We start from the raw sequence: 21,790 nt of genomic DNA, 5'->3' as shown, positions 1-21,790 counted from the left end.
CAGTTTTTTGGGTTGTTTCCTAAAATTTGGTGGTTTGCATAGTGGAAGCACAGTCCATTCACAGTCATTTTCACTGTTTTTAATGACAGCTGTTAACAGCCTGTGGCGTTTGCTGGGGTTTATGTCTGGGTTCTCTTTGTGTTTCTTGCCTTCCTCATTGCTATTTTCATTGCCCAGGTTGTCTGGGAAGTGCAACTCCCACCCCCTCCCAGGTGATCATTTTTATATTCAAAATAGAGCAAGGAATCCTTAGGGGGTGAGAAAAGAGTCAGTTCTGACACAAAGACCTAATTAAAAAAAGAAAGCCCATTAAAAGCATTTGCAAAACCAGGCTGCTCTTGCGATCTGGGGCTGCAAAGCTGTCGGTCCCATGGATGGTGTGGATGTGGTGGAAGCCAGAGGCCTCTAAAAGAAAAATTGGAAAGGGCCTTCAGCCCCATGGAGCATCTGTCATGGGTCCAACCGGTGGCTCGTGCGTCCTCGGATCGCGTCCCCAGGAGCAGCAGCGTAGGAAGCAGGCAAGTCGGGAACATCCTACCCCCATCCACGTTCCCCTGAGGGTGGGGAGAAGCCCAGCAGGTTTTTCTCTGTCTTCATCCACTCTCCCATCCCTCCTTGTCCTCTTTCCTTTCCCCACAATCTGTGGGTTAAAGAGATGACGGAGGCGCTTCCTGGTGACTGCTGGATCCGGCACCAAGGGATGGTTTGCAGGGATGCTGTTCCCTTGGTCTGCTGCAAAAGGAGGGGAGGACAAAGAAGTGCCAGGTGTGCACATCCTGGCACTCCCATCCTGCCCTGTCCCCCAGGGCCTGGAGGGGAAGAGAGGATTTACATGTGGGGAAGGCTGGCAGGAGCTGGGCACAGCTGTGATGAGTAGGGAAGTGCTCTGGCATCCTGTAGCTATTCCTGACACGCAGCTGGAGGTGTTCAGGTGGGGAACTGGAGATGTTTATCTTTCCCCATAGCCCTTTGCCTCCGCTGAGGGTGGTGGGAGGGAGCATCATTCCCTCTGAGACCCGATCCAAGGAATCAAATTCCTGAGCACCAGCCTGCCACCAGCTTCATTCCTCCTCTTGGTCCTATAAAATGCTGTCCTCTTCCTAGGAAAATTCATCTCTGGGATGCAGGGCCTCCAGGAAGGCCTTTCCCAGGGCAGAAGTTTGGGTGGCCACATAAAGAGGTGTGGAGGAACATCCCATCCATCTCCTCATGTTCTGAGGGCTGGGAGGGCCAGGACCTCCCCACATCCCTACAGATCCCTGTGATGTGTCCTCCAAATGCTGTGAAATGGAGTTTAAGGGATTCTGGCCAAGGGACCGTGGCCCTTGCCCACTTCCATAGGATTTGGATGTCAGATAGGGGTGGCCTGCAGAGAGGATTTCACCCTGCTGTGCTCCAACCCACCCAGGACCTATCCACAATTTGGCCTGCACCAACCCTGGGAAGAGAGAGGTTTGAGTTGAAACCTGAGCTGAAATTTCAGGCACTGCAGGAATTTCTGCTGGGAAATGCAGTTTTGTCATACAACCTGTCCCACCTGATGAATCATGGAGTTGCTTCAGGTACCCAAAGAGATGTGCCTTCCCTCCTCCTTCTTGGCCATTCCAGTGCACCTCACATCTCCCGAGTCCTGCAGAGACATTCCCAGCAGGCATTCCACTTGGCTGCTGGAACACCTGGGCTGAGCTCGTGAGGGAAGCGTGTTGAAGGGAGGTGGGATAAGCAGTCTGCCCTCCTGCTTTTCCCCTCTCCAAGACCCTGATCCCTGGCTCTGTTTCCTGGCCCGCAGCCTCCTGCAGCCCAGCCGAGCATCTGTTGGCTTCCAGCGGGATGCAAAGCTCAATGTAAGCAGCCATTTTTCCTCCAGACAGATGTTTTGATTAGGGAATGATAACTTTGGCAACAGGAGGCTGTTTTCTACTTCTGGAGTGAGCAAGAAGCTTTTATTATCTTCTTCTCTTTATTTTTTTTTTAATTCCCTGTCAAAAAACTTTCTGCGTCTGCTTAGACTCAAGGTCCTGGAAATTTGTGCGCTTCCACACCCCCCAGCCTCACACAGCCTTCTCCCATGGATTGTCCCAGCTCTTCAGAAAGGCCTGGAACAGATGGATTTTCTGCTTGGTTCGTTTGCTTGGGCCGGGTTCTCCTGCAAATCATGGCCTAAGAAAAATGGTAGCTTTAGGGCAGATATAAGTTGTAATGGAAATGGAAAGCTGGCTTGGATTGCAGCCGGAGATCCTAAAATAAGCCAGTGGGCCTCAGTCTCCTTCCTGAAATGCGTACCCCTCACTTAGGGATAAACCACAGGACCACAGAGCTCCCAGATTTGTTGTCAGTCTGTCCTGGGCTGGCAGGGAACAGATATCTCCAAGACAATTTGGCCACACCAGCTCTGCTCAAGACTGGGACCAGGACAGGGTCCAAGACAGGGAGGTGGGATGCACTGGAGAGGGGAAGGAGAAGGATGGGGCCAGGAGAAGGAGGCACCCACAGCTACTTTGGGGTTCTTCGGGTGTGAGAGGTTTTATGAGGGACCAGCACCAACATCAGCACCTCACCTCAGGAGAGCCCGGCTGCTCCTGGGGGTTTTTCACCTTCCCTCAAGGACCTTTTAAACGGACCAGAGTGCTTGAGAGAGTCCTCAATGCGCAAATACAGCCTGGTATCCATCAAAGACCAGGACTGGAACGGGTCTGAACCCTGCCAGTAGGATACTCCTAGTTCTTCAGCGAGGATGCAACACGCAAACCCAACATCTGCTTCGCTCCCCAGCAGGAACCACGATGCTTCTTGCTCTCCAGCTCTTCACGGAGACAGCAGTGCTGGAATAATGGAACCACAGAACAGTTTGGATTCGATTGGAAGGGACCTTAAAGCCATGGGCAGGGACTTTCCACTAGACCAGGTTTCTCCAAGATTCATCCAGCCTGGCCCTGAACACTTCCAGGGGTGTGGCAGCCAGAGTTTGGCCACCGTGTTACAGAGAATGGTGGCCATAGCCTCCACCTTCTGCCTCTGAGAAAGACCTTGCTCATGGTTTCAGTGCTCTTTATAGCACAGCGCATTGGTTCCGAGTTGTCTTCTTACCTTCTCTTAGCAACAACGCTGAAAATTATCTCAAAATATGAGCTAAAAAGGACTTGACCGAAACCCAGCAGAAGTAGAAAACGGTCACAGCAAAAACCGCTGCAGTAGCAAAAAGCAAATCTTCCTTCTTATTTAAGGAGCTGATCCACCAAGAGCTTCAGTAATTCTTCAGTTTTGTGTCTTGCAAAGAGATCCAAGGGTGCCAGGTCAGGAAGCGTTTTGAAAAGCTATTTTATTGAGGGAAAAAGAGAATTGAATGCATCTGTGATGTGCTGAGAAGTGGAGGAAATTTTTCTTTTACTGAAGTTTTTTGCTTCTCGCCGATGCAAAAATGCAAATCTGGAATACTTAAATTATTGCATCTGCAGTGAATTGATTTCAGCAATTCTTTCAGGATTGGGGAGGACTTGCAAAGAGAAATTCAGCATTTAAACCCCTTCATAATAGGCTAGATCTGCATTTTCAAAGTAATTTTTTTAGGGTTTTTGAACCCATTTCCTTTTAAAAAATGTGTTCTTAAAAAAAGAGACATTCTTGAGTTTTAAAATGAATTGAAATACCTGATCTTAGTGAACTGTTAAAACACTTTGTTGCACCCTCCGCAGAATCTGGATGGAAAGGGGGCTCATTCTGTGATTTCAGTAAGCTTAGTGGTTTTTTTGGAGCAGCCCTCAGAGTGAAACTCTGTTGGCTTGCTTGGGTATTAACCTGTTTTTCCATGGCAGTTTCATGGGGTTGAGGCAAATGGTGAGCCAAGACTTCTGCTTTTCTTCTCTATTTGGTCTTGTTTCCTTTCCTGTACCCCCCCCATGCAATCCCAAGGCTGCCTGTCAGTGTTATCCCCATCCCTGTTGCAGAAAGTGCTGGATTCACATCAGAAATGACTTCAGATCTCTTTTGCCCTGCTAGAGGAAAGCAGCCAACAGCAGTAGGTGGTGCAGGGCTGCTCAGTGTAAAAATGAGGTGGGCAAAGGTTTGAAATGACAGAACCTGAGGCAATGGCATGAAACTGAGTCCAGGGAGCTTTAGGTAGGATATCAGGGAAAGGTTCTTCCCCCAGAGGGTGGTGGGGCACTGGAGCAGCTCCCCAGGGAATGGGCACAGCCCCAAGGCTGCCAGAGCTCCAGGGGCATTTGGACACCGCTCTCAGGGATGCACAGGGTGGGATTGTTGGGGTGTCTGTGCAGGGCCAGGAGCTGGATCGATGATCCTGGTGGGTTCCTTCCAACTTAGGATATTCTGTGATTCTATGATCTTCAGAAGAGCTCCCTTTGACCCATTCCTGCAGGAGCATTTGCACCTGCATCCGCCTCTCTGTAGCCAAAATGCCACCTCAGCTACCCCTCTGAAGGTTGCTAAAATTGCGTTCTGTCATCCGCTGACGTGGACACTCAGCACATTTTAGAGGTTCTGCCCGTGCATCCCGTGTTCCTGTGCCCTTCATGTCTGTCCCACACTAATTCAGAGCTGGCTGCACCACAGAGCCCCTTGTCCTGGTGCCTGTTGGCTTCTTCAGCTTGGCTCTTCCAGGAACACCTCTGCGTCACATATTTTTTACTCATGACTTAGCAGCTAACGGGGACTCATAAAATTATAGATTATCCTGAGTTGGAAGGGACAGATAAGGATCATTGAGTCCAACTCCTCAGCCTGCACAGGACCACACCAAGAACATCACCATTTTTTTCTAAAACTGTTTTGTTGCTAAATTTTTTTTATGCGTATAGAATAATAAAATCCCTGAATGGTTTGGGTTGGAATGGACCTTACAGATCATCTCATTCCCACCCCTGCCATGGACAGGGACACCTTCCATTGCCCCAGGTTGCTCCAAGTCCCGTCCAACCTGGCCTTGGACACTTCCAGGGATCCAGGGGCAGCCACAGCTTCTCTGGGCACCCTGTGCCAGGGCCTCACCACCCTCACAGGGAAGAATTTCTTCTGTATATAGAACCTAAATTTCACTTCTTCCAGTTTAAACCCACTGCTCTTTGTCCTATCACTACAGCTCCTGATGAAGAAGAATATGGAAAAACTTTGTGTTCTGCTTTGATTTCTGGTCACTTTAAAAAGAACTTGTTTTATAAATTTGGGGGTTTGAGGAAAATAGTTCTCTGTTATTAAATATAAACCTCTCTCAGGGCTATATATATTAAATATATACATAAAAATATATATTTATATATAAATTATTTTTATATAAATAAATAAATAAATATATATATATATATAAAATATAACCCTCTCTCAGTTATTAAATATAAACCAACATTTTTAGATGTGAAAAGCTATAAACTCATGAAAGGAAATTTCTATGCTTTTCTGAGTTATTGTGTACTCCCCGGTGCTCTTTTCCATTGGAAAAAAAAAATAAAAACAGGGTGGTGGGAGAACTATTCTGAATGTCTTTTCTCATTTGTTTTTTCTTGTGAAGGTAATTTTTAAAAGCACTAATCCGAAGTGGAAACACGTTGGCACAACGTACGTTCAAATCAGCTGCCTTTATTTTTGAAAACAGAATTACTTTTTAACAATTGAAGGTTCCACCAGCTGTGAAATGGGAACCAGCAGCTCTCTCTATCCAACAACATTTGTCTGTAGGACTATTTTGGGATTTTGCAAAACACCTGCTGGCCTGAAGAATGGTGATGGAGGCAACTGGGAGAGTGGGACTGGTGGATTTTGTAGGGACTGTGAATCCCCAGAGCTGTTCAAACCCCTTCTGTGCGTGGGTGGGAGTGAGTGACCTTTGTGGGAGAGAGTGACCTTTGCTTGACCCGAGGTGGGCCGTGTTGTTCCTCTCTCTGAGCTCCTTTTGCATGCCTGTGTCTCTGGCCCGTGCATGGGGACAAAGCTGAGCCTGTGCAAGGGTGCACAGAGGTGTTTCCAGTCTCAGCAGGGTGCAGAAAGGGCTGCAATGTCCCCACAGGGGTGCACAGGACAAGTTGTGGTCCCCACTCCTCTCAAACCCTACCAGAGAAGCCACAGGCCCCTGGTGGGACTTGCTGAGGTTGACATTCCTCCAGGACTTTCCCATTCTGCCTCACCAATGCCATGGCTGGGTACCACAGTAGGTGAAAGAGGGTTCTTGCCTCAGTGGGAGAAGTAGGACACGGTGATGATGTGGATGATTATGATTAGATTTATAGCCAATACAAGAAATAATGGCTAATAAATATCTAAATAGCAGCTCCATCATCTATTGCAATGGTTATAGCGTCACCAGGTCATGATAATACATATATAATATATCTATTATATATATAATAGATATTATATATATATATAACCTGTTGAGTCATGAGGCTCCTCACTTTCTGAACTGCTCAAAGAAATCGAAATACGGCTCACTCCACTTAGTCTCAGATTTGGTCAACAGCCTGTGACTAAAGGATTACGATAAAGGCAAGTTCAGCTAGAAATGTAGATTTTCATTCTTTGGCCCTGCAGAATTCACAGTTGCAAAGCGCCTGTGGAGCTACTTCAGGATTTATCTCTGTATTTGACCGTGTCTGAGCACTTTCACTCACCCAGCCAAAAGTGGGTGTTCCCCATCTTGAGGCTGGATGTCCTATAGGGGTCCCTTCCAGGGTGAAAACCCACCCAGAAGCTGCTTTCCATCTTGGAAGACCAGTTGGTCCAGTGGGTCCAGTCTCCAACAGCATTTTATACCCCTTGGCAGGCCCCAAAATCATCGCAAATATATTACTACTACTACTGCTACTACTACTATTACTTTTATTATTATTATTATTATTATTATTATTATTATTATTATTATTACTAATTATGTATTCCATTAATTATGTGAGCACCTGGTGTTCTTGTGTTCGGATGAACTGCACCGCCGGACGCAGAGCGGAAGGGGAGAGGGAGGATGTGTGTGGGAGGATATATTTGAAGACCCGAATATCTTTCGTTGCCATCACACATTGAGAGCAGCTGAAAACCCCAAAAGATGCATCCATGATGCCGTAGATGGTCCATCAGTTCTCTCATAAGATCATCCTGGTGACTTGACTGACAGTCAAAGCAAATTGCTGACTCGTGCTATACCTCACATTCCCTAAATCTGCCAAAAATATGGCAATTGACCACATTCTCTCTCATTTGGGAGCAGAGTGTATCAAAGATCCCAGGATTTTCCAGTGAGACTGTAACAAGAACCACAGATCGATGTCCAACATGTAGATGGATTTTCTGTCTTTCATGGTTGGTAATGAGTGATATCTAAAACTTATCCATCATCCATCTTTAATTAAAATGATCTCTTGCTGGTCCCTGGGTGAAAAGAAAATTCCAGCCACTCTCATGGCAAAAAACCACGATCCAGAATCAGAAGTCCTGGCATAAAGTTGTGAGTGGAGGAGCAGGAAAAGTATATAATAAATAATATATATATAATAAATAATATAATAATAAATCCTGGGCCATTGCACCGCCAGATCTGCTAAGCAGAGCAAGCCCTGGGTGCAACCTGGAGGCTGCCAAAGGAAAATTAAATTGCTGCAGGAGCTGCTCTGGTTGATTTAATAGGTGAAACTCCCCCTCTGCCCGTGCTGACAGTGCCTGGAGCAGAGCTGAGGCCTGGGGACAGATGGATAGGCCATCTGTAAACTCAGGTCAAAGGAAATCTCAGAGGTGAAAAAGTTTTGGATGGGGGGAAAATGTATGTTGGACTACTCTGAAATATTTCACCAATTCCTTCCATTTTTCTCTTTATCAGATATAATAAAAATGAGGCAGAAAGGAGAAAACATTTAGAAAAATAACACCTTAAAATATTGTGATGGCTCCATTGGGAGCCTCATTTCAGAGTCCCAGATTTTGAGATATTAGATTCATGCTAGAAAGCAAAAAAAAAGTTGCTTTTACTGGAATATTTTTTCCTGTAAGTCTGTTTGCTGGGAGCTTTTCTGAACACACCAGCTGGAGTCTGACTACCATGACACAGTGCCAGACTGACATTTGGGGGTGTCCCTGGGCCTGAGGTCCCTGATCCTCCATGATCACTGCAGACCTCGGGGTATTTTGGCAAGAATAGGAGTCGATGTGCCTCTGCACAGCTATGAATATTCAGGGTTTGGATTTTGGGTTTTTTTGGGCATGTAGCCCACGCCATCCAATGCCTTTGGTTCAAAGCAGGGACTGGGACAGACTTTGGCCCTGGATATTGCACTTCAGTAGCACTGGCTTCATCTGCTCCTTCATTTTTGAGGCTCCAAGCAGAGTTTGGCCATTTTGGCTACCTAGACCCATTATTATCCTTGGATTCCTGACCAGAGCTGAAATTACATTTCTAGGATGAAATCAAACAGTCCTCAAGCCCAAGTTTGGAAACCTTAATGCAGACCAGATGATGATCCATGGAAAAGCTTTGATTCATTTGTGTCTGGTGATCTTTGAGGTGTCCAGGAGGTCTGAGACATGCATAGGGTATAGGGAAACCTAATCCATGATTTCTGGGAGGATCCAGAGCACATCAAAAAGTACCAGAGTATTGCAGATGGATGAGACAAGCCCTCAGCGCACACTTCACTGGCAGGATGGATGCAAGCTACACCATATTCCTTACATTTCCTACAGTATTCCAAAGGGTTGAAGAGGTCCTGTGGCTTCCTGGACAAACCAAGTGCGAGTCTGTGCTGCTGAAACGTGAGGAACAGCAGGACTGGTTCCGTGCACGGCACGGCCACATCCGCTCACTGCCCTTGCTGCTCGGGAGGGACACGAGCTGCAGAAAGCTCTGAGCAGCCTGAGGTGACTCGTTCTTGGGCCAGGGACTGTGTGACCCTCCTGAAGCCCTGGTGCAGCTGAGCAGCTCAGCACAGGGCTGTTGATAAACCCATCTTCATCCCTCTGGCATCCCCCGGCTCTGGAGCAAGTTCGATATCAGATGGGGATCTCTACACTGGAGAGGGGACATATCCAAAGCAGTCATTTGTGCCTCTTTTTTTTTTTACTCTGGTGGCATATAGTGTCTGTCTGAACCTCATTTGCAAAGTGTGAAACACCAGAGTCACGTGGGAACAGAAATCGTGGGGTTCGCAAGGTCCAGGGTGGCAGGAGGACTGTAGACAGGATGGTTTTAGACTCCTCTCTTCACTGTCCCGTCATCCTGCATTCTGATCTTCTCCAATTTGCTCTTCATGAATGCAAAGACTTTTGTTCCTCAGTGCCTGCGTTTTTCCCCAAGAGCAGTCTCATTAAAAGGCAATTTCTGCTCTTCCTTCCAGGATGGGGTTGTTCGGCAGCAAAAATCAGCTGATGCTCAATGAGAAACACGCTTCTGGAGGCAACCCAAAAACCAAGGGCAAACCTCCTCCTGCCCCACCCAAGGTAAGCCTGCAGTTTTGTGTCCTTTTGGGATCCCCCTACAGCTCAGTTGTTGTCTGGAGTGGAGCAGGCAATATTTAGAATCATACAATCACAGAATTATTGGGGCTGGAAGGAACTCAAAAGCTCATCCTGTTCCACCCTCTGCCATGGGCAGGGACACCTTCCACCATCCCAGGTTGCTCCAAGCCCTGTCCAGCCTGGCCTTGGACACTTCCAGGGATCCAGGGGCGGCCACAGCTTCTCTGGGCAGCTTGGTCCTCCCAGCTGATCCCTGTATCTTTTGGACAAGGGTGGGAAGGGCTCTGAGGAACCTCTGTGTATTAAAAAACGCTAAAATAGAGTGTGTTGGTACTTAGAAATATCTTCTCATCAGCACTTTGAAACCCAAGCTGATGTTGCTGACTTGCAAGATGGGTCAGATTCAGGCTAAGATTCAAAGTTGCAAACCACAATGGAAACTTCACCACTGTGAGTCCTCAACGGCTTCAGCAAAGAGGGTCTGCAGCCAATCTGTGTCGGGGTGAGCTGAGAATCAGAAACGCCGGGCATCTGCTGCTCCCTTTGCGGTCACTCAGCCTCTGCTGGCACGGACACAGAGCAGGAAGGAACTGGGGCAGGATTTAGGAGACCTCAAAAGACACTCTCCTTGTTTAAACGCTGCAAGTCACTTCACCTCTGTTGCCGTCCAGAGGACATGAAATCGTTTTGTCTTTCCTTGCCCCTGACAGCACTGCAGCCAGCAGCCAGCACAAGAGAAACTCGAGGTGCAACTCTCATGTGAAAACCATCTCGAACCCTGGGAGAGGGGAGGAATTGCCAGTTATTGCTTTTTATGACAGCTGGAGATGCTTTTCACTCCTTTAGTGTAATTTCTGAGTTCTCCCATGGCTATTCAGCCCAGTTTTCATGACAGCAGATGTCAAATTGACCAAGAAGATGTTATTTTCCTAAATTTCATTCTCTCCAGCTCACTGGAGAGGAGCCAGTATCACCATAAATACAGTATCATTGACTATTCCTTATTTCTTTGCCACAGGCACTCAGCTCTCACATGTCAGGGGAAATCCAAATTTCTTCCAGTTAAATGAGAAATGGCAGCGGATGAGCTGCTCTCCCACCCCACATTTCGGCTAAGTAGGGGTCAAAGGGTGGTGCAGGCAGAAAACACGAAGTGTTTTTAGTTCTGTGTCAGTATTTCACCACTTTTGCACGTGTATAAAAATACCTGGGAGTGGTCAAACACCCACTAGAGGCACTGGGCACCTTGGAGTGATCACAAGGCTGGCGCTGGAACTTGGGTGAAGGCCAATTTCAAACTGTTATCCCCCAAAACAAGGTGGTTCCATCCCAGCTCATTTGGAATGATCTATGGACAGTTTGCCAGCTCCAGAAGCAGGGCCAAACCAAACCAGGGACCATGACAGCATTTTAAAAGTGTGCCCCGATGAGTTGCAGTAACTTGTTGCTATTTAATTTCAGAGTCTGTAACTTCCTCCTGAGGGCCAGCTCCGATCTCTGCTCTCTGTGACCAGAGACAGGACCTGAGGGAACAGCTTGGAGCCATACCAGGGGAGATTTTGGGATATTGGGGAAAAATGTTCTTCCCCCAGGGGTGGTAGGGCACTGAGCAGCTCCCCAGGGAATGGGCACTGCCCCAAGGCTGCCAGAGCTCCAGGAGCATTTGGACAATGCTCTCAGGGATGCACAGGGTGGGATTGTTGGGGTGTCTGTGCAGGGCCAGAAGTTGGATCAATGATCCTTGTGGGTCTCTTCCAACTCAGAAGTCACAGAATCATTGAATCATAGAACATCCTGAGTGGATATCCACAAGGACCATCAAATACTCTATGATTTCTACAATTCTCTGATTAATTTGTTGTTATAGCCACTGCCTCTGTTTTCTGAACGGAACCCTGAGCAAAGGATATTCCATGAGCCTTGGGACAATTATGGCAGACAATATTTCTGGGTTTCTGCTTGAAATGATACTGCAATTGCCATTTCTCAGTTGGGCCATTCATATCTCATCCCTCACTGGTCTGAAATCAGGCATCAGATGGAATAGAGCAGGGTCCGAATGAGTTGGCAGCAGATTTCTGCTTTAACTCAGAGGGAAGCCAAGGGTTATTCCAGCTTTCTGTTAATTCAGCTACAAACACCTCATGGCAAAATGTGCTAAGGCCATCACAACACGTGTGGAGCCAGACACAGAGGCTGCTGACTGTCGGCAGTGGTCTCTGGACCAGACTCCCACTCGTCTGTGAAGCTGAAATCAGTTGTTCCTGAAACACAGCAAAGTAATAAATATCTCCTTTTTCCTTTCTATTTCTATCTCAGGGGAGCCAAGTTATCAACAACCCTCATCTAAACCAAGCCTCTGCACAAGGTAAGGTTCTGTTTTCTTTGCCTCCCCGTGGGGTTTTGCAGGGTGGTGGTCCCCAAATGGCAGAGTTTGAGGACGAGCCATCACGTCACAGGCGTGTGGTTTCTGTAGCTGCAGCCATGCCAGACAGGGAGTTTATCAGAGTGGCTCAGAAAACTCAGTTTACATCACCAAGTCTTTGCAGCTGCCAACTTTCCCCTGCTCATCAAAGAAACCCAAGAGGGAAAATCACTCCCTCTCCTTTGGTACCAGGTGATCTTTAAGGTCGCTTCCAGTTCTGTGATTGGTGGAGCAAAGGGAGATCTGAGACTGGAGCTGCGTGAGATTGCTCTGCCCTGTCTGCAGCCTGACAAGTCATGGATGCTTTATGCAGCCAGCTGAAAATTTCAGAGGAAATCGCAGGCATCAGAGAGCCCAGAGAGGCTACAAAGAGAAGGAGAAGAAAGGGAAGAGCACAAAATAAGGATACACAGAGCCCCTGCCTGGAGATGGGCCGTTGGCTTCATCCACCCCTGCAATTATCTGCAGATCACAGATGGTGTCTTTTAGCAGGGAGCCCTCTGCTCCTTCTGCCCAGCCCAGCAGCAGCTCGTGTGTATTCTTATCAAAGAAGTTCTGCAGATTAAGGACAGAGAGAGAGATAATTAGAAGAGGGGGGAAAAATAGAGGAAGCTTGGAGGAAAGCAGTCAGCAACACATGAAAGTTCTTCACGTGGATGGAAATGTAGGATTAGACAGGGCATGAGGGAAGAAAAAAAGGATGATGAATAAATGGGGTGGGTGGAATGACAACATTAGGTCTTCTTAGATCTTGTGGATGATGATGGAGGGCCCCTGCCATGGTCCAAGCACAGGAACCCCTGCAATGTCAACATTTTCTTCAAATTCGGCGTTTGTTCTGGAGATCAAATCTGTGGGAGGTGAAGTTCCTCAGCCACGTGAGCTGGGGTGTGTTTTCGTGGAAATACCACTTTTCCAGAAACCACATTTTCTTTTGCAGAATTGTTTTCTCGACACAATTCCAAGTGGCCATGCTCTCCTACCTCCCCAGCTAAGCAGAGAGGGACAGTTTTTCACAGGATTTTTATCACAGGGTTTTTTCACCCTGGTCAGAGTCACAGCAGAAATTGTGATCAGGGAGGCAGATTTTACTTCTCCTTCATGCCCAAAGGCAGAAGTGGAAAGATGCTAAAAAATGGATTAAATACCGTATTAGCCATTTTCAGCTCTCAAAAATAATTTTGTTCATTAGATTCAGTTCCAGTTCTGGAGGAATATTCACACTGACAGTCTGGGAAACTTCCTATTTTTCTCTGCCAGTGTCTGAATTTCCTGAAATGATGGTACATCTGACTGTGCCCTTTGTGGCAAAATGGGCTGATAAGAACCATGCAAGATACTTGAGATACCAGAGAGCTTCTCCTAAATGACAGCAATTCAAGTGAATTGAAAGAGAAAGCACAAAATCCAGGCAATCACTTCATATAAAAAAAATTCAAAAAGATGAGTTAATTCCTGTGGGAGCACTTAAAATTCAATCAGGGAAAATTATTGGCTGTGGAAGTGTGGCATGTAATGTAAAATCAACCCTTTTTTTCCCTTTGTTTTTTTTTTTTTTTTTTTTTTTAATTTTTGTGGGCGTTTTTTTGCTCTCCTTGCATTTTGAATGTTCGGCTTTTTTTCTGATCTCGAGTTGTTGAAATTGTTTCACACTTTCCAGCTTTCACACCCCTGTCTCAGAATTTATTTATTTATTTATTTATTTATTCATTTTTAACAAAAGCCTAGCAGCTCCTGACATTATTTATCCTCATGGAAGTAACACAAAGGCAGGCAAGGAGTGCAAAACTGGATTTAACGTGGTGCACGTGGCATCACCGATCCTTTTTTTCACTGGAGGTGGTTCTTCCATGGTGTGAGTCTCCCATTCATTTTAACACTGTTCCCTGAGCAATCACAAAGTTTTTAAGGCTGGTTTTAGGTCTCTGTGGAGTCAAAATTTTAATTCTGAACCACCAAAGCCCCCGGCACAGCAAAGTCCTGGCCCATGGTGGGCCCCAAACCCAACAGTCCCATGTTAGAGCTGCTCTTCGCTTGCATTGGATGGATAAGACATAGAAAATCGGGAGAATAACCCCTGCCCTTGTCCTGCCAGCTGCTCACAGCTGGATTTAAATCCCACTGATGGAAAGAATTGGTTGTTTTGGGTGCTTGTCCTCAGGCATTTTAATAACCTGCAGTGACACAAGGAGTCGAACTCTTTGAGAGGTCCTTCCTTCTGATGAGGAACCACAACTTCTCCCACCTCTTCACTTGAATTTTGCTGAACGGGACTGAGTTTCAGGGGGTGGAAGCTCAGCATGCTCTGGAACTTGAGCTCTTTTGCAGCATCTCAAAGTTAATGCTGAAATTCTTGGTCATTTTTTATTGTTCCCGAAACGGTTTTGTGTTTGAAAGGAATTGTGTCAGAAATGTAGGTTTGAGCAGAAGTGGGAAAAGGAAGGGTTGTTTCTACTGAAAAGGCTGAGTTTTCAGTGAGAAATTAAAATTTCTCATCAAAAATGTTTACTTTGATCTGGAGCCCATCTGAGGAGGAGCAGCTGAGGGAGCTGGGAAAGGGGCTCAGCCTGGAGAAAAGGAGGCTCAAGGGGGACCTTGTGGCTCTGCACAACTCCCTGGAAACAGCCAGGTAGGGGGTTGGGCTCTTCTCCCGGGTAAAAAGTAAAAGGACAGGAAGAGAAGGCTTCAAGTTGCACCAGGGGAGGGTTAAATTGGATATTAGGAAAATTTTTTTCACAGAAAGGATTATGAATCTTCAGAACAGGCTGCCCTGGAATCACCATCCCTGGAAGGATTTAAAAGCCATGTGGATGTGGCACTTGGGGACGTGGTTTAGGGATGGCCTTGGCAGTGCTGGGGGAATGGTTGGACTTGATGACCTCAGAGGTCTTTTCCAACTTCACTGATTCAGGGATTCCAACCAGGCCATGCCAGGCTGAGACAGAGAGCTGACTGCATTTCCAGCAGCAGTAACTCATAGCTCAGTGTACCCAGCTGGCCAACGTGTCCTGCAAGGTGTCACTTGCACCATGGCCATCCTAAAAGGGCTCTGAACCAATGGATGATCCTCTGGGGCACCCTGGCACAGTCTCAGCCCAACTTCACAGCCACAAGATGGTTGCAGAGACCTTCCATTTGAGACAGGCCAGCAGTGGGAGGACTGGTTGAATCATTCCTGTTGAGCCACCACACTGGCCCTCAGCCTCTGCAAACCCTGCTGGTATCAGACTTTCCTGACAGCAGCTCTGAGGCAGGATGTGTTTGGCTCCCAAACAAAGTCCCGGGGCTGGCAGCTTTATCTGCAGAGCAGTCGCTCCTCGCAGACCCAACGGCTTCTCCTCTGCGGAGCCTCTCATGGCCTGAGTGGATCAAACAGGCCAAGGCAGTGTCAGCCATGTGTTTCTTGTGGGGTGATGCACTCAGAGACAGGGAGAGCCCCTTTCATCCTGGCATGGCAGCTCCTGCTGGCTCGGGCAGAGAGAGCTTTTCTTCTGGCTCATTTTTAGTGTGCAGTGTTCTCAGCGCCTATTTTGGGATAAGAGGTGATAAAGTATTTTTTCAGCATACAAACCCTTTTTGTCCTTGCCTGTATTTGCTCTTTTTAATTTCATTTATTTTCACTTACGTCAGTTGCTTCCACATCAAAACTCCATCTTCATTTTCTGGAGTACACTACCACTCTGGGCTTGAAGATATTTACACATTTGCTCCTATATTTCCAAGCACGAGTGTGATCACTGCATTATTTCCCTTTCAAGAGGACCAGGAGGGTGTGTGTGGATCGAGGGCTGGTTGTGGACACCTCGCAGGAGGCACATGCCCCAAACCCTTTCATGTCAGAGCAGATGTGTGATAACAACTTTCTCAAGGAGGCAGACAGAGTTTGGGTGCATTGCTAATTCGAGCTGCCTCAAGGGGAAGCCCCCAACCGTGCCAGCTATTTTCAGACTTCAAAGCATTCTCCCTTGTGACTGATCATCCTTTCCCCATCCTGGGAGAGAGACTCTGCTGGAACCTCTCATGGATCTCTTATTTCCTTCTCAAAAGCCTGAAGGGAGCTGCTCAGGGCTCTGCTTTCCAAAGCTGCCTTTCCTCCCACGCTCACCCTTTCTCCTTCCTAACAAATCGCCACTGGAGCAGCAGCCGGCCTTGCACAGACACGAACCCAAGTTGCCCCAGAGACACTGTTATCTTGCCGTGACAAAGGGCCAGTCTGGCTCTCTTGCTGGTGGCATTATTTGAAAAGGTCACCCAGAGACAGTGGCTCGACAGGCTGTTTTGAAAAATGCTAATAATAGGCTGTCCATCGCTCTCAGTGCATTAATTAGGCTGAGCACCAGCTGAAGCCTTGCTGCAGCACAGTTCCCATTCTGTCTTTTTCCTCTTTTCCTTCTTTTTCTTTTTCTTTTTCTTTTTCTTTTTCTTTTTCTTTTTCTTTTTCTTTTTCTTTTTCTTTTTCTTTTTCTTTTTCTTTTCCTTTTTCTTTTCCTTTTCCTTTTCCTTTTCCTTTTTCTTTTTCTTTTTCTTTTCCTTTTTCTTTTTCTTTTTTCTTTTTCTTTTTCCTTTTTTATTTTTTTTCTTTTCTGTTCTTTTTGCTTTAAATTTTAGTTTTGTTTTTATTCTATTTTTCTTTTTCTCTTTCTCCTTATTCTCAATCTTCTTCTCCTTCTTCTTTTCTTCTTCTCCTTCTTCTTTTCTTCTTCTCCTTCTCCTTCTCCTTCTCCTTCTCCTTCTCCTTCTCCTTCTCCTTCTCCTTCTCCTTCTCCTTCTCCTTCTCCTTCTCCTTCTCCTTCTCCTTCTCCTTCTCCTTCTCCTTCTCCTTCTCCTTCTCCTTCTCCTTTCTCTCCTCCTCCTTTCCTTTTCTTTTTCACCACGGTGTTTTGGTTGGATTTCTATGGTCCTGTGCATGTGCTGATCTTTTTTATAAAGTTAGATCTGGCCCAAAATAGCTGCTCTTTTCTGCTTCAGCAGCTCCAAGTGTGCAGAGCACAGGGGAAGGGTTGCACCACTTCCCCGAGAGCAACCCCAGCACCTCTCGGGTGTGCAAACCAAGAGATTCAGCCCCAGCCCACAGGGATCTGCCCCGGGCTGTGTCAGAGGATTGTGGCACGTGGACAAGGTTCATAAAAAGGAGAGAGAGGGACTTTTTATTTGGGCAGATATTGACAGGACAAGGGTCAGCAGTTTTAAGCTGGCACAGGGCAGGTTTGTGTTAGACGTGAGGAAGAAATTGTTCCCTGTGAGGGTGGTGAGACTCTGGGGCTGGGGCTGCCCCACTACTGGGAGTGTCCAAGGCCAGGTTGGATACAGCTTGGAACAGCGTGTGACAGTGGAAAATGGGTTAATGGAAAATGTCCCTGCCCATGGCAGGAGGGTGGAACAAGATAATCTTTAAGGTCCCTTCCAACCCAAACCATTCTATGCTTCATTCTATGATCTGCAAGGAATTGTGTGCAAGAGGGAGGGATGGCAAGGTACCAGATGAGCCCAGTGCACAGGCCACAGACCATGAGCCCAGGGAGAGCTAAATCCTAGAAAAGGCCTCAAACAATGGAAACTGAAATGACTTTACACTTTTTTCAATTAAAAAACTCATAATTTCAAGTCAAATTCCACAGCCACCTTGGGAAAGGTTGCTAGAGCAGTTTTCATTTACCACAGTGTAAAACTCAGGCTGAACTCTGACAGGTTATTTATGACCCCTCTAATTCCACACAACCCCCTTTTTTTTGTTGACACTCTGAGTTTTGTGAATGGGGGGTGGTTCTGCAGTGTTTAAAAATACATGCACAGGAAATGCTTTGTTGAATCAGTGTTAATCCCCGAGCAGAGGTTGGGGTGAGCAGGAAAGCTGGGTTGGTGCAAAGGTTGGATTTGGGGGTGGGAGGATGACAGAGCCCCACGTTTAGGGGCTGAAATGCCCCACCATACACCCAGGTGTGCATCAAGCCACTCAGGGAACAGGCTGGCTTCAAAGGAATTAATTCTTCTTTCAGATCACTTGTTTGTGGTTGCACTGTACGATTTTCCTGCCTCAAGTGACCGTGACCTGGAGCTGGTCAAGGGGGAGAAACTCCAGGTCCTCTCCAAGTAAGTGACCTGCTGCTGGAAGGAAGTTCAATGAGGAGCATGGGGAGGCTGGGAAAGGGGACCTTGGGGTCAGCCACCACTTTGTAGCTGACCAGAGCTAAGCCTGTGCCTTGGCTTTGCCTCGGAGCGTGGCTGTGGGTGCCCTCTTCTCTCTGCACGGTGACACTTCCATGGGTCACAGATACTCTGGGCTGGGTATTGTCCCTGCCTGAGTGGTACTGGGACCTTGGGGCCTGTGGGTGCAGAAGTAGCATAAATAACAACAAGAGAAAAAAACAGCTCCTGTCCTGTGTTTGTGCTGATTGTGCTTCTGCAAAGGATGTGGGTTGGGTGTAGTCAGAGGAAAGGACAGAACTGAGCCAGAGACTTGTGAGGTTTCATTTCAACTTCTCAAACTCACCACAGAAGAGGCCCAGTCCATAACAGGGCATAGGTGGGCTTGGGGCCCCCAGACCCTGTAGGGCTGCTCAGTCTTTGGCTGCTCTATGAGGTGGCCTCAAGAGGTGACATTTCTCACCCAGACTGGGTAGACTGGGACCTGTGGGACAGGGAGATGGAGAACCCCTGCATAGGGATGGCTTTGGGTCATGGCTGGTGGCTCAGTCATCAGTGGGACAGTAAGGTGGGGTGTCCAGAAGGCAAAGGAAGGAGCAAAAAGGACCCTCAATGCTCCTGTTCAAGAGACAAAATAAACCCCATGACCCAGATTCCCCTTCTCTCACTTGAGGTGTGTGGCAAAGGTTTGGGTCTGTGGTCGCTCAGCATTCATGGAAAGAGTCCACAAGTCCACAAGTCCCTGAAACACCAAACACCTGATTTCCATCCTCGGGAATCCAGAGGGAGCTGCAGAGGCGATGAAGGAATCCTAGTCCATCTGCAGTGCTCAAAGTGCTCACAGTCCACATCCTCACAGCCTCAGCTTGTCACAAAACCCCTTCTGGGCACTCACACCTTTTCCTCTGCTCCCTTTGCAGCGAGGGCGACTGGTGGCTGGCAAAGTCCCTCAGCACTGGGAGGAAAGGATACATCCCCAGTAACTTTGTGGCACAAGTGGACAGTCTGGAAGAGGAAAAGTAAGTGGGAAAGCTTCTGAGTGGTGAACACGAATGCAGTGCCCTGGATCTCAACAAGCTCCAGGATGAGCTTTATTGGTGGCAGGAAGACGTCACTGCTGGGCTGGATGGCAGGAGGTCTTTCCTCATCCCAAACAACGCCGCCCAAAAGCTCAGGACAAATTTTTAAGCATCATATTGGGGTGGAAAGGGAGGATGAGGTGGTTATGGGGAAGTGGGCAAAGGTTCTTGTCCCACCCACTGTGGAAAACAAGGATTTGGGGGCGACAACAGAAGGGTTATGGTGGCACTGCCAGGGACCATCCTCGGGTCCCACGGGGCCAGTCCACCCACACAAATGGTGTTAAACCTCTTCACCCTCCAAAGGGTATCCGTGTGTAAACTGGGAATCTCTGGATGGGGTGCCCTGATCCAGGTCTTGGATGTGCCAAGGGCCACACCAAGAGTTTAACAGGAAAACTGAGTGCCAGCGCCCAGACCCACAGTGCTGCTTTTTTAACGAGCCCAGATGCAGCCTCCCTGCAAGGAAGATGGAATGAAAGACTGGAGTCCAAAGAGTTTATTTTGCCTATAATACAAACAGAAGGAGAATTTTTTTCCATGAGTTATCCTCCTCTGTGGCATTCAGCCCTAAATGATCAGTCCTGCTTTCAATCTCTCTTGGAGGGACACAACCGTCACTGAGTTCAGCAAATATTTAGCAGCGCACAGAAATGTGGCTGAGACATAAAAGCTCTTTGTATCCAAAACCAGAACTTCTCCTGTGTATGGGATCCTGCACATCCCATCTACTCCTTGTGCTGTCTGGATTTCCAGGCTGTGAAACAAGCCCAAAGTGACCCAAATCTGGTGTTAATCTACCCAAAACAGTCTGTTACTGCCACTTTCCAGCAGATAAAAAACTATTTGATGATAAAAACAACCCTCAGTTTCCCAGTGTAATGATAAAAGAAAGAACTAACTGGAAAAAAATCCATTTTTTTAGAGTTTTTTCCTTTTCCAGCCATGATTTTGCCTTTTCTCTCTCTCTCAGGTGGTATTTTAGAACTCTGAGCAGAAAAGATGCTGAACGGCTGCTGTTGTCTTCTGGGAACAAAGTTGGCTCTTTCCTCATCCGGGAGAGTGAAAGCACCAAAGGTGAGATCTGTGGAGCAAAGGTAACTCCTTGTTTTTGTCCAGACGTGGAAAACCTTCAGCAGGGCTCTAGGAGTGAGTTGGGGGCTTGGAGGGCAAAGATTTGCTTGTGATGCCACTGAGGTCTGCAGTTCTGTCTGTGGTAAGGGTGGCTCTTCCACCAGAGTTCATGGCAGAGACACAGGAGCACAAATAAGCAGATTTCCTCAAACAGGTATGGGGTTTTATTTTCCATTTTCTTTTCCTTTTCTTCCCAAGGAAATGTCTCTGCTTTTTTTTTCTTTTTTTTTTTTTGGAGTATTTCTATGCACTCTTGAAGGAGTGTTTCTCCCATTTTCAACAGAAACCTGCAGAAATTTGGAAAAAGTTATCTTCCCAGGGGAAATATGTTTTTTTCTGGTAGCAAGGGGAATTCATACAAACCAGAACTTTTGGAAGGAGACTGACTGGAGCAGGATAGATGGATTCCATCCACTTTCTATCCATATGAACATGACTTTTGAAGAAATGATCCAATGAGGATGGAAAGGGCACAGCATTGTGGCCACTCCTCTTGGGCACTGGGTATAGTTATTAACCATAATATTTAACCATGTAATTTCAATTTCTTTGCTCTGTGCTATTAATTCACAGAGTTTGGAAGACAGTTTAGGTTGTCCCATGGGAATTCCATATTGTTTCTTTCCTGCGTTTTCCTCCTTGTTTCCTCTGGGCCATCATGTTTACAGCATGGAGGAAATGATGCTCATGGTGGTCCCATGGTTCTGCTCTGAACCAGATCCACGGAGTAGATCAGGATCTGTTTTCATCAGTCTTGTTGTTATTTGGTTCCTTTCCTTTCAAATGGATGCAGGAGTCTTTCCTTGACACATGGAAAAAAGGGGCTTTGTGTCTTCCCAGTAGAATCAAGGAATTGTTGACGTTGGAAAACCTCTGAGATCACAGTGTCCAACCATGACTCGATCAGTAGAGTGTTGCAGCATCCATCTGAAATCATATGGAACCTTCTTTTCCTTGACTAGTTTCCCAAACACTTCCAAAGGCCCAGGCCAAACAGTAAGAGAGGGAACAGACAGTCTGGATCCTCCATCCTACACCTGGCTTTGCCTTCTGTAGCTTCTCCTTCTTCTTTTCCTGTCTCCTTTTTCTCCTATTCACAAGGGAGATCTCCAAGGCAGCATCTGTTCCTTCCGCCATGGAAGTGCTCCTTCCACCATTTCCAGAGAAAATGAAATAGTGCCAGGCTCTGGATGCAGCAGCTGGAATCTCATCCTCCTCTATCTGTCTCCCTCAGCCCTCAGGCAGTACAGCTGTGTCAGACTTTAGCACCCTACTTTGAATTCCCCCCTCTGCCCCGTGCCTGGGCTCACCTCCCCACATCCCTGCTGAGCTGATGGCAAGCAGGAGCAGCTTTCAGAATTTTTAGGGATTTGCAGCTTTCAGAAGTTTTAGGGACCATTCAGCTCAGGAAACATTTACAAGATTTGTTCCTAAGCATTTCACTTTATAAGTCACTTTTTCTGCTGTATCTGGTTTCCCCTGCTACCTTTGTGGTGCCTTTGCAATGATCAGGCTTGGGACTTGTCAACACATGCTGCTCTTCTGTTTATCCCATCCCCACTCT

At 47.0% G+C, this 21,790-nt stretch overlaps 1 protein-coding gene across 1 annotated transcript in view; it reads left to right on the top strand.

Annotated features, from left to right (window-relative positions):
• The first annotated feature begins 438 nt into the window (after positions 1-438).
• BLK (BLK proto-oncogene, Src family tyrosine kinase) overlaps positions 439-21,790 on the top strand; it is a 35,041-nt gene continuing 13,689 nt past the window's right edge. Inside the window, exons 1-6 of the mRNA XM_069008664.1 lie at positions 439-518; positions 9,324-9,426; positions 11,764-11,812; positions 17,866-17,959; positions 18,934-19,032; positions 20,066-20,169. Coding sequence (XP_068864765.1) covers positions 439-518; positions 9,324-9,426; positions 11,764-11,812; positions 17,866-17,959; positions 18,934-19,032; positions 20,066-20,169 — 529 coding nt within the window. The remainder of the gene's footprint in view (positions 519-9,323; positions 9,427-11,763; positions 11,813-17,865; positions 17,960-18,933; positions 19,033-20,065; positions 20,170-21,790) is intronic.

This window comes from Aphelocoma coerulescens, chromosome 3, assembly GCF_041296385.1.
Source record: "Aphelocoma coerulescens isolate FSJ_1873_10779 chromosome 3, UR_Acoe_1.0, whole genome shotgun sequence".
Taxonomy (NCBI): domain Eukaryota; kingdom Metazoa; phylum Chordata; class Aves; order Passeriformes; family Corvidae; genus Aphelocoma; species Aphelocoma coerulescens.
The sequence above is the reverse complement of the archived record's forward strand: the minus strand, read 5'-3'. Positions and strand labels throughout refer to the sequence as shown.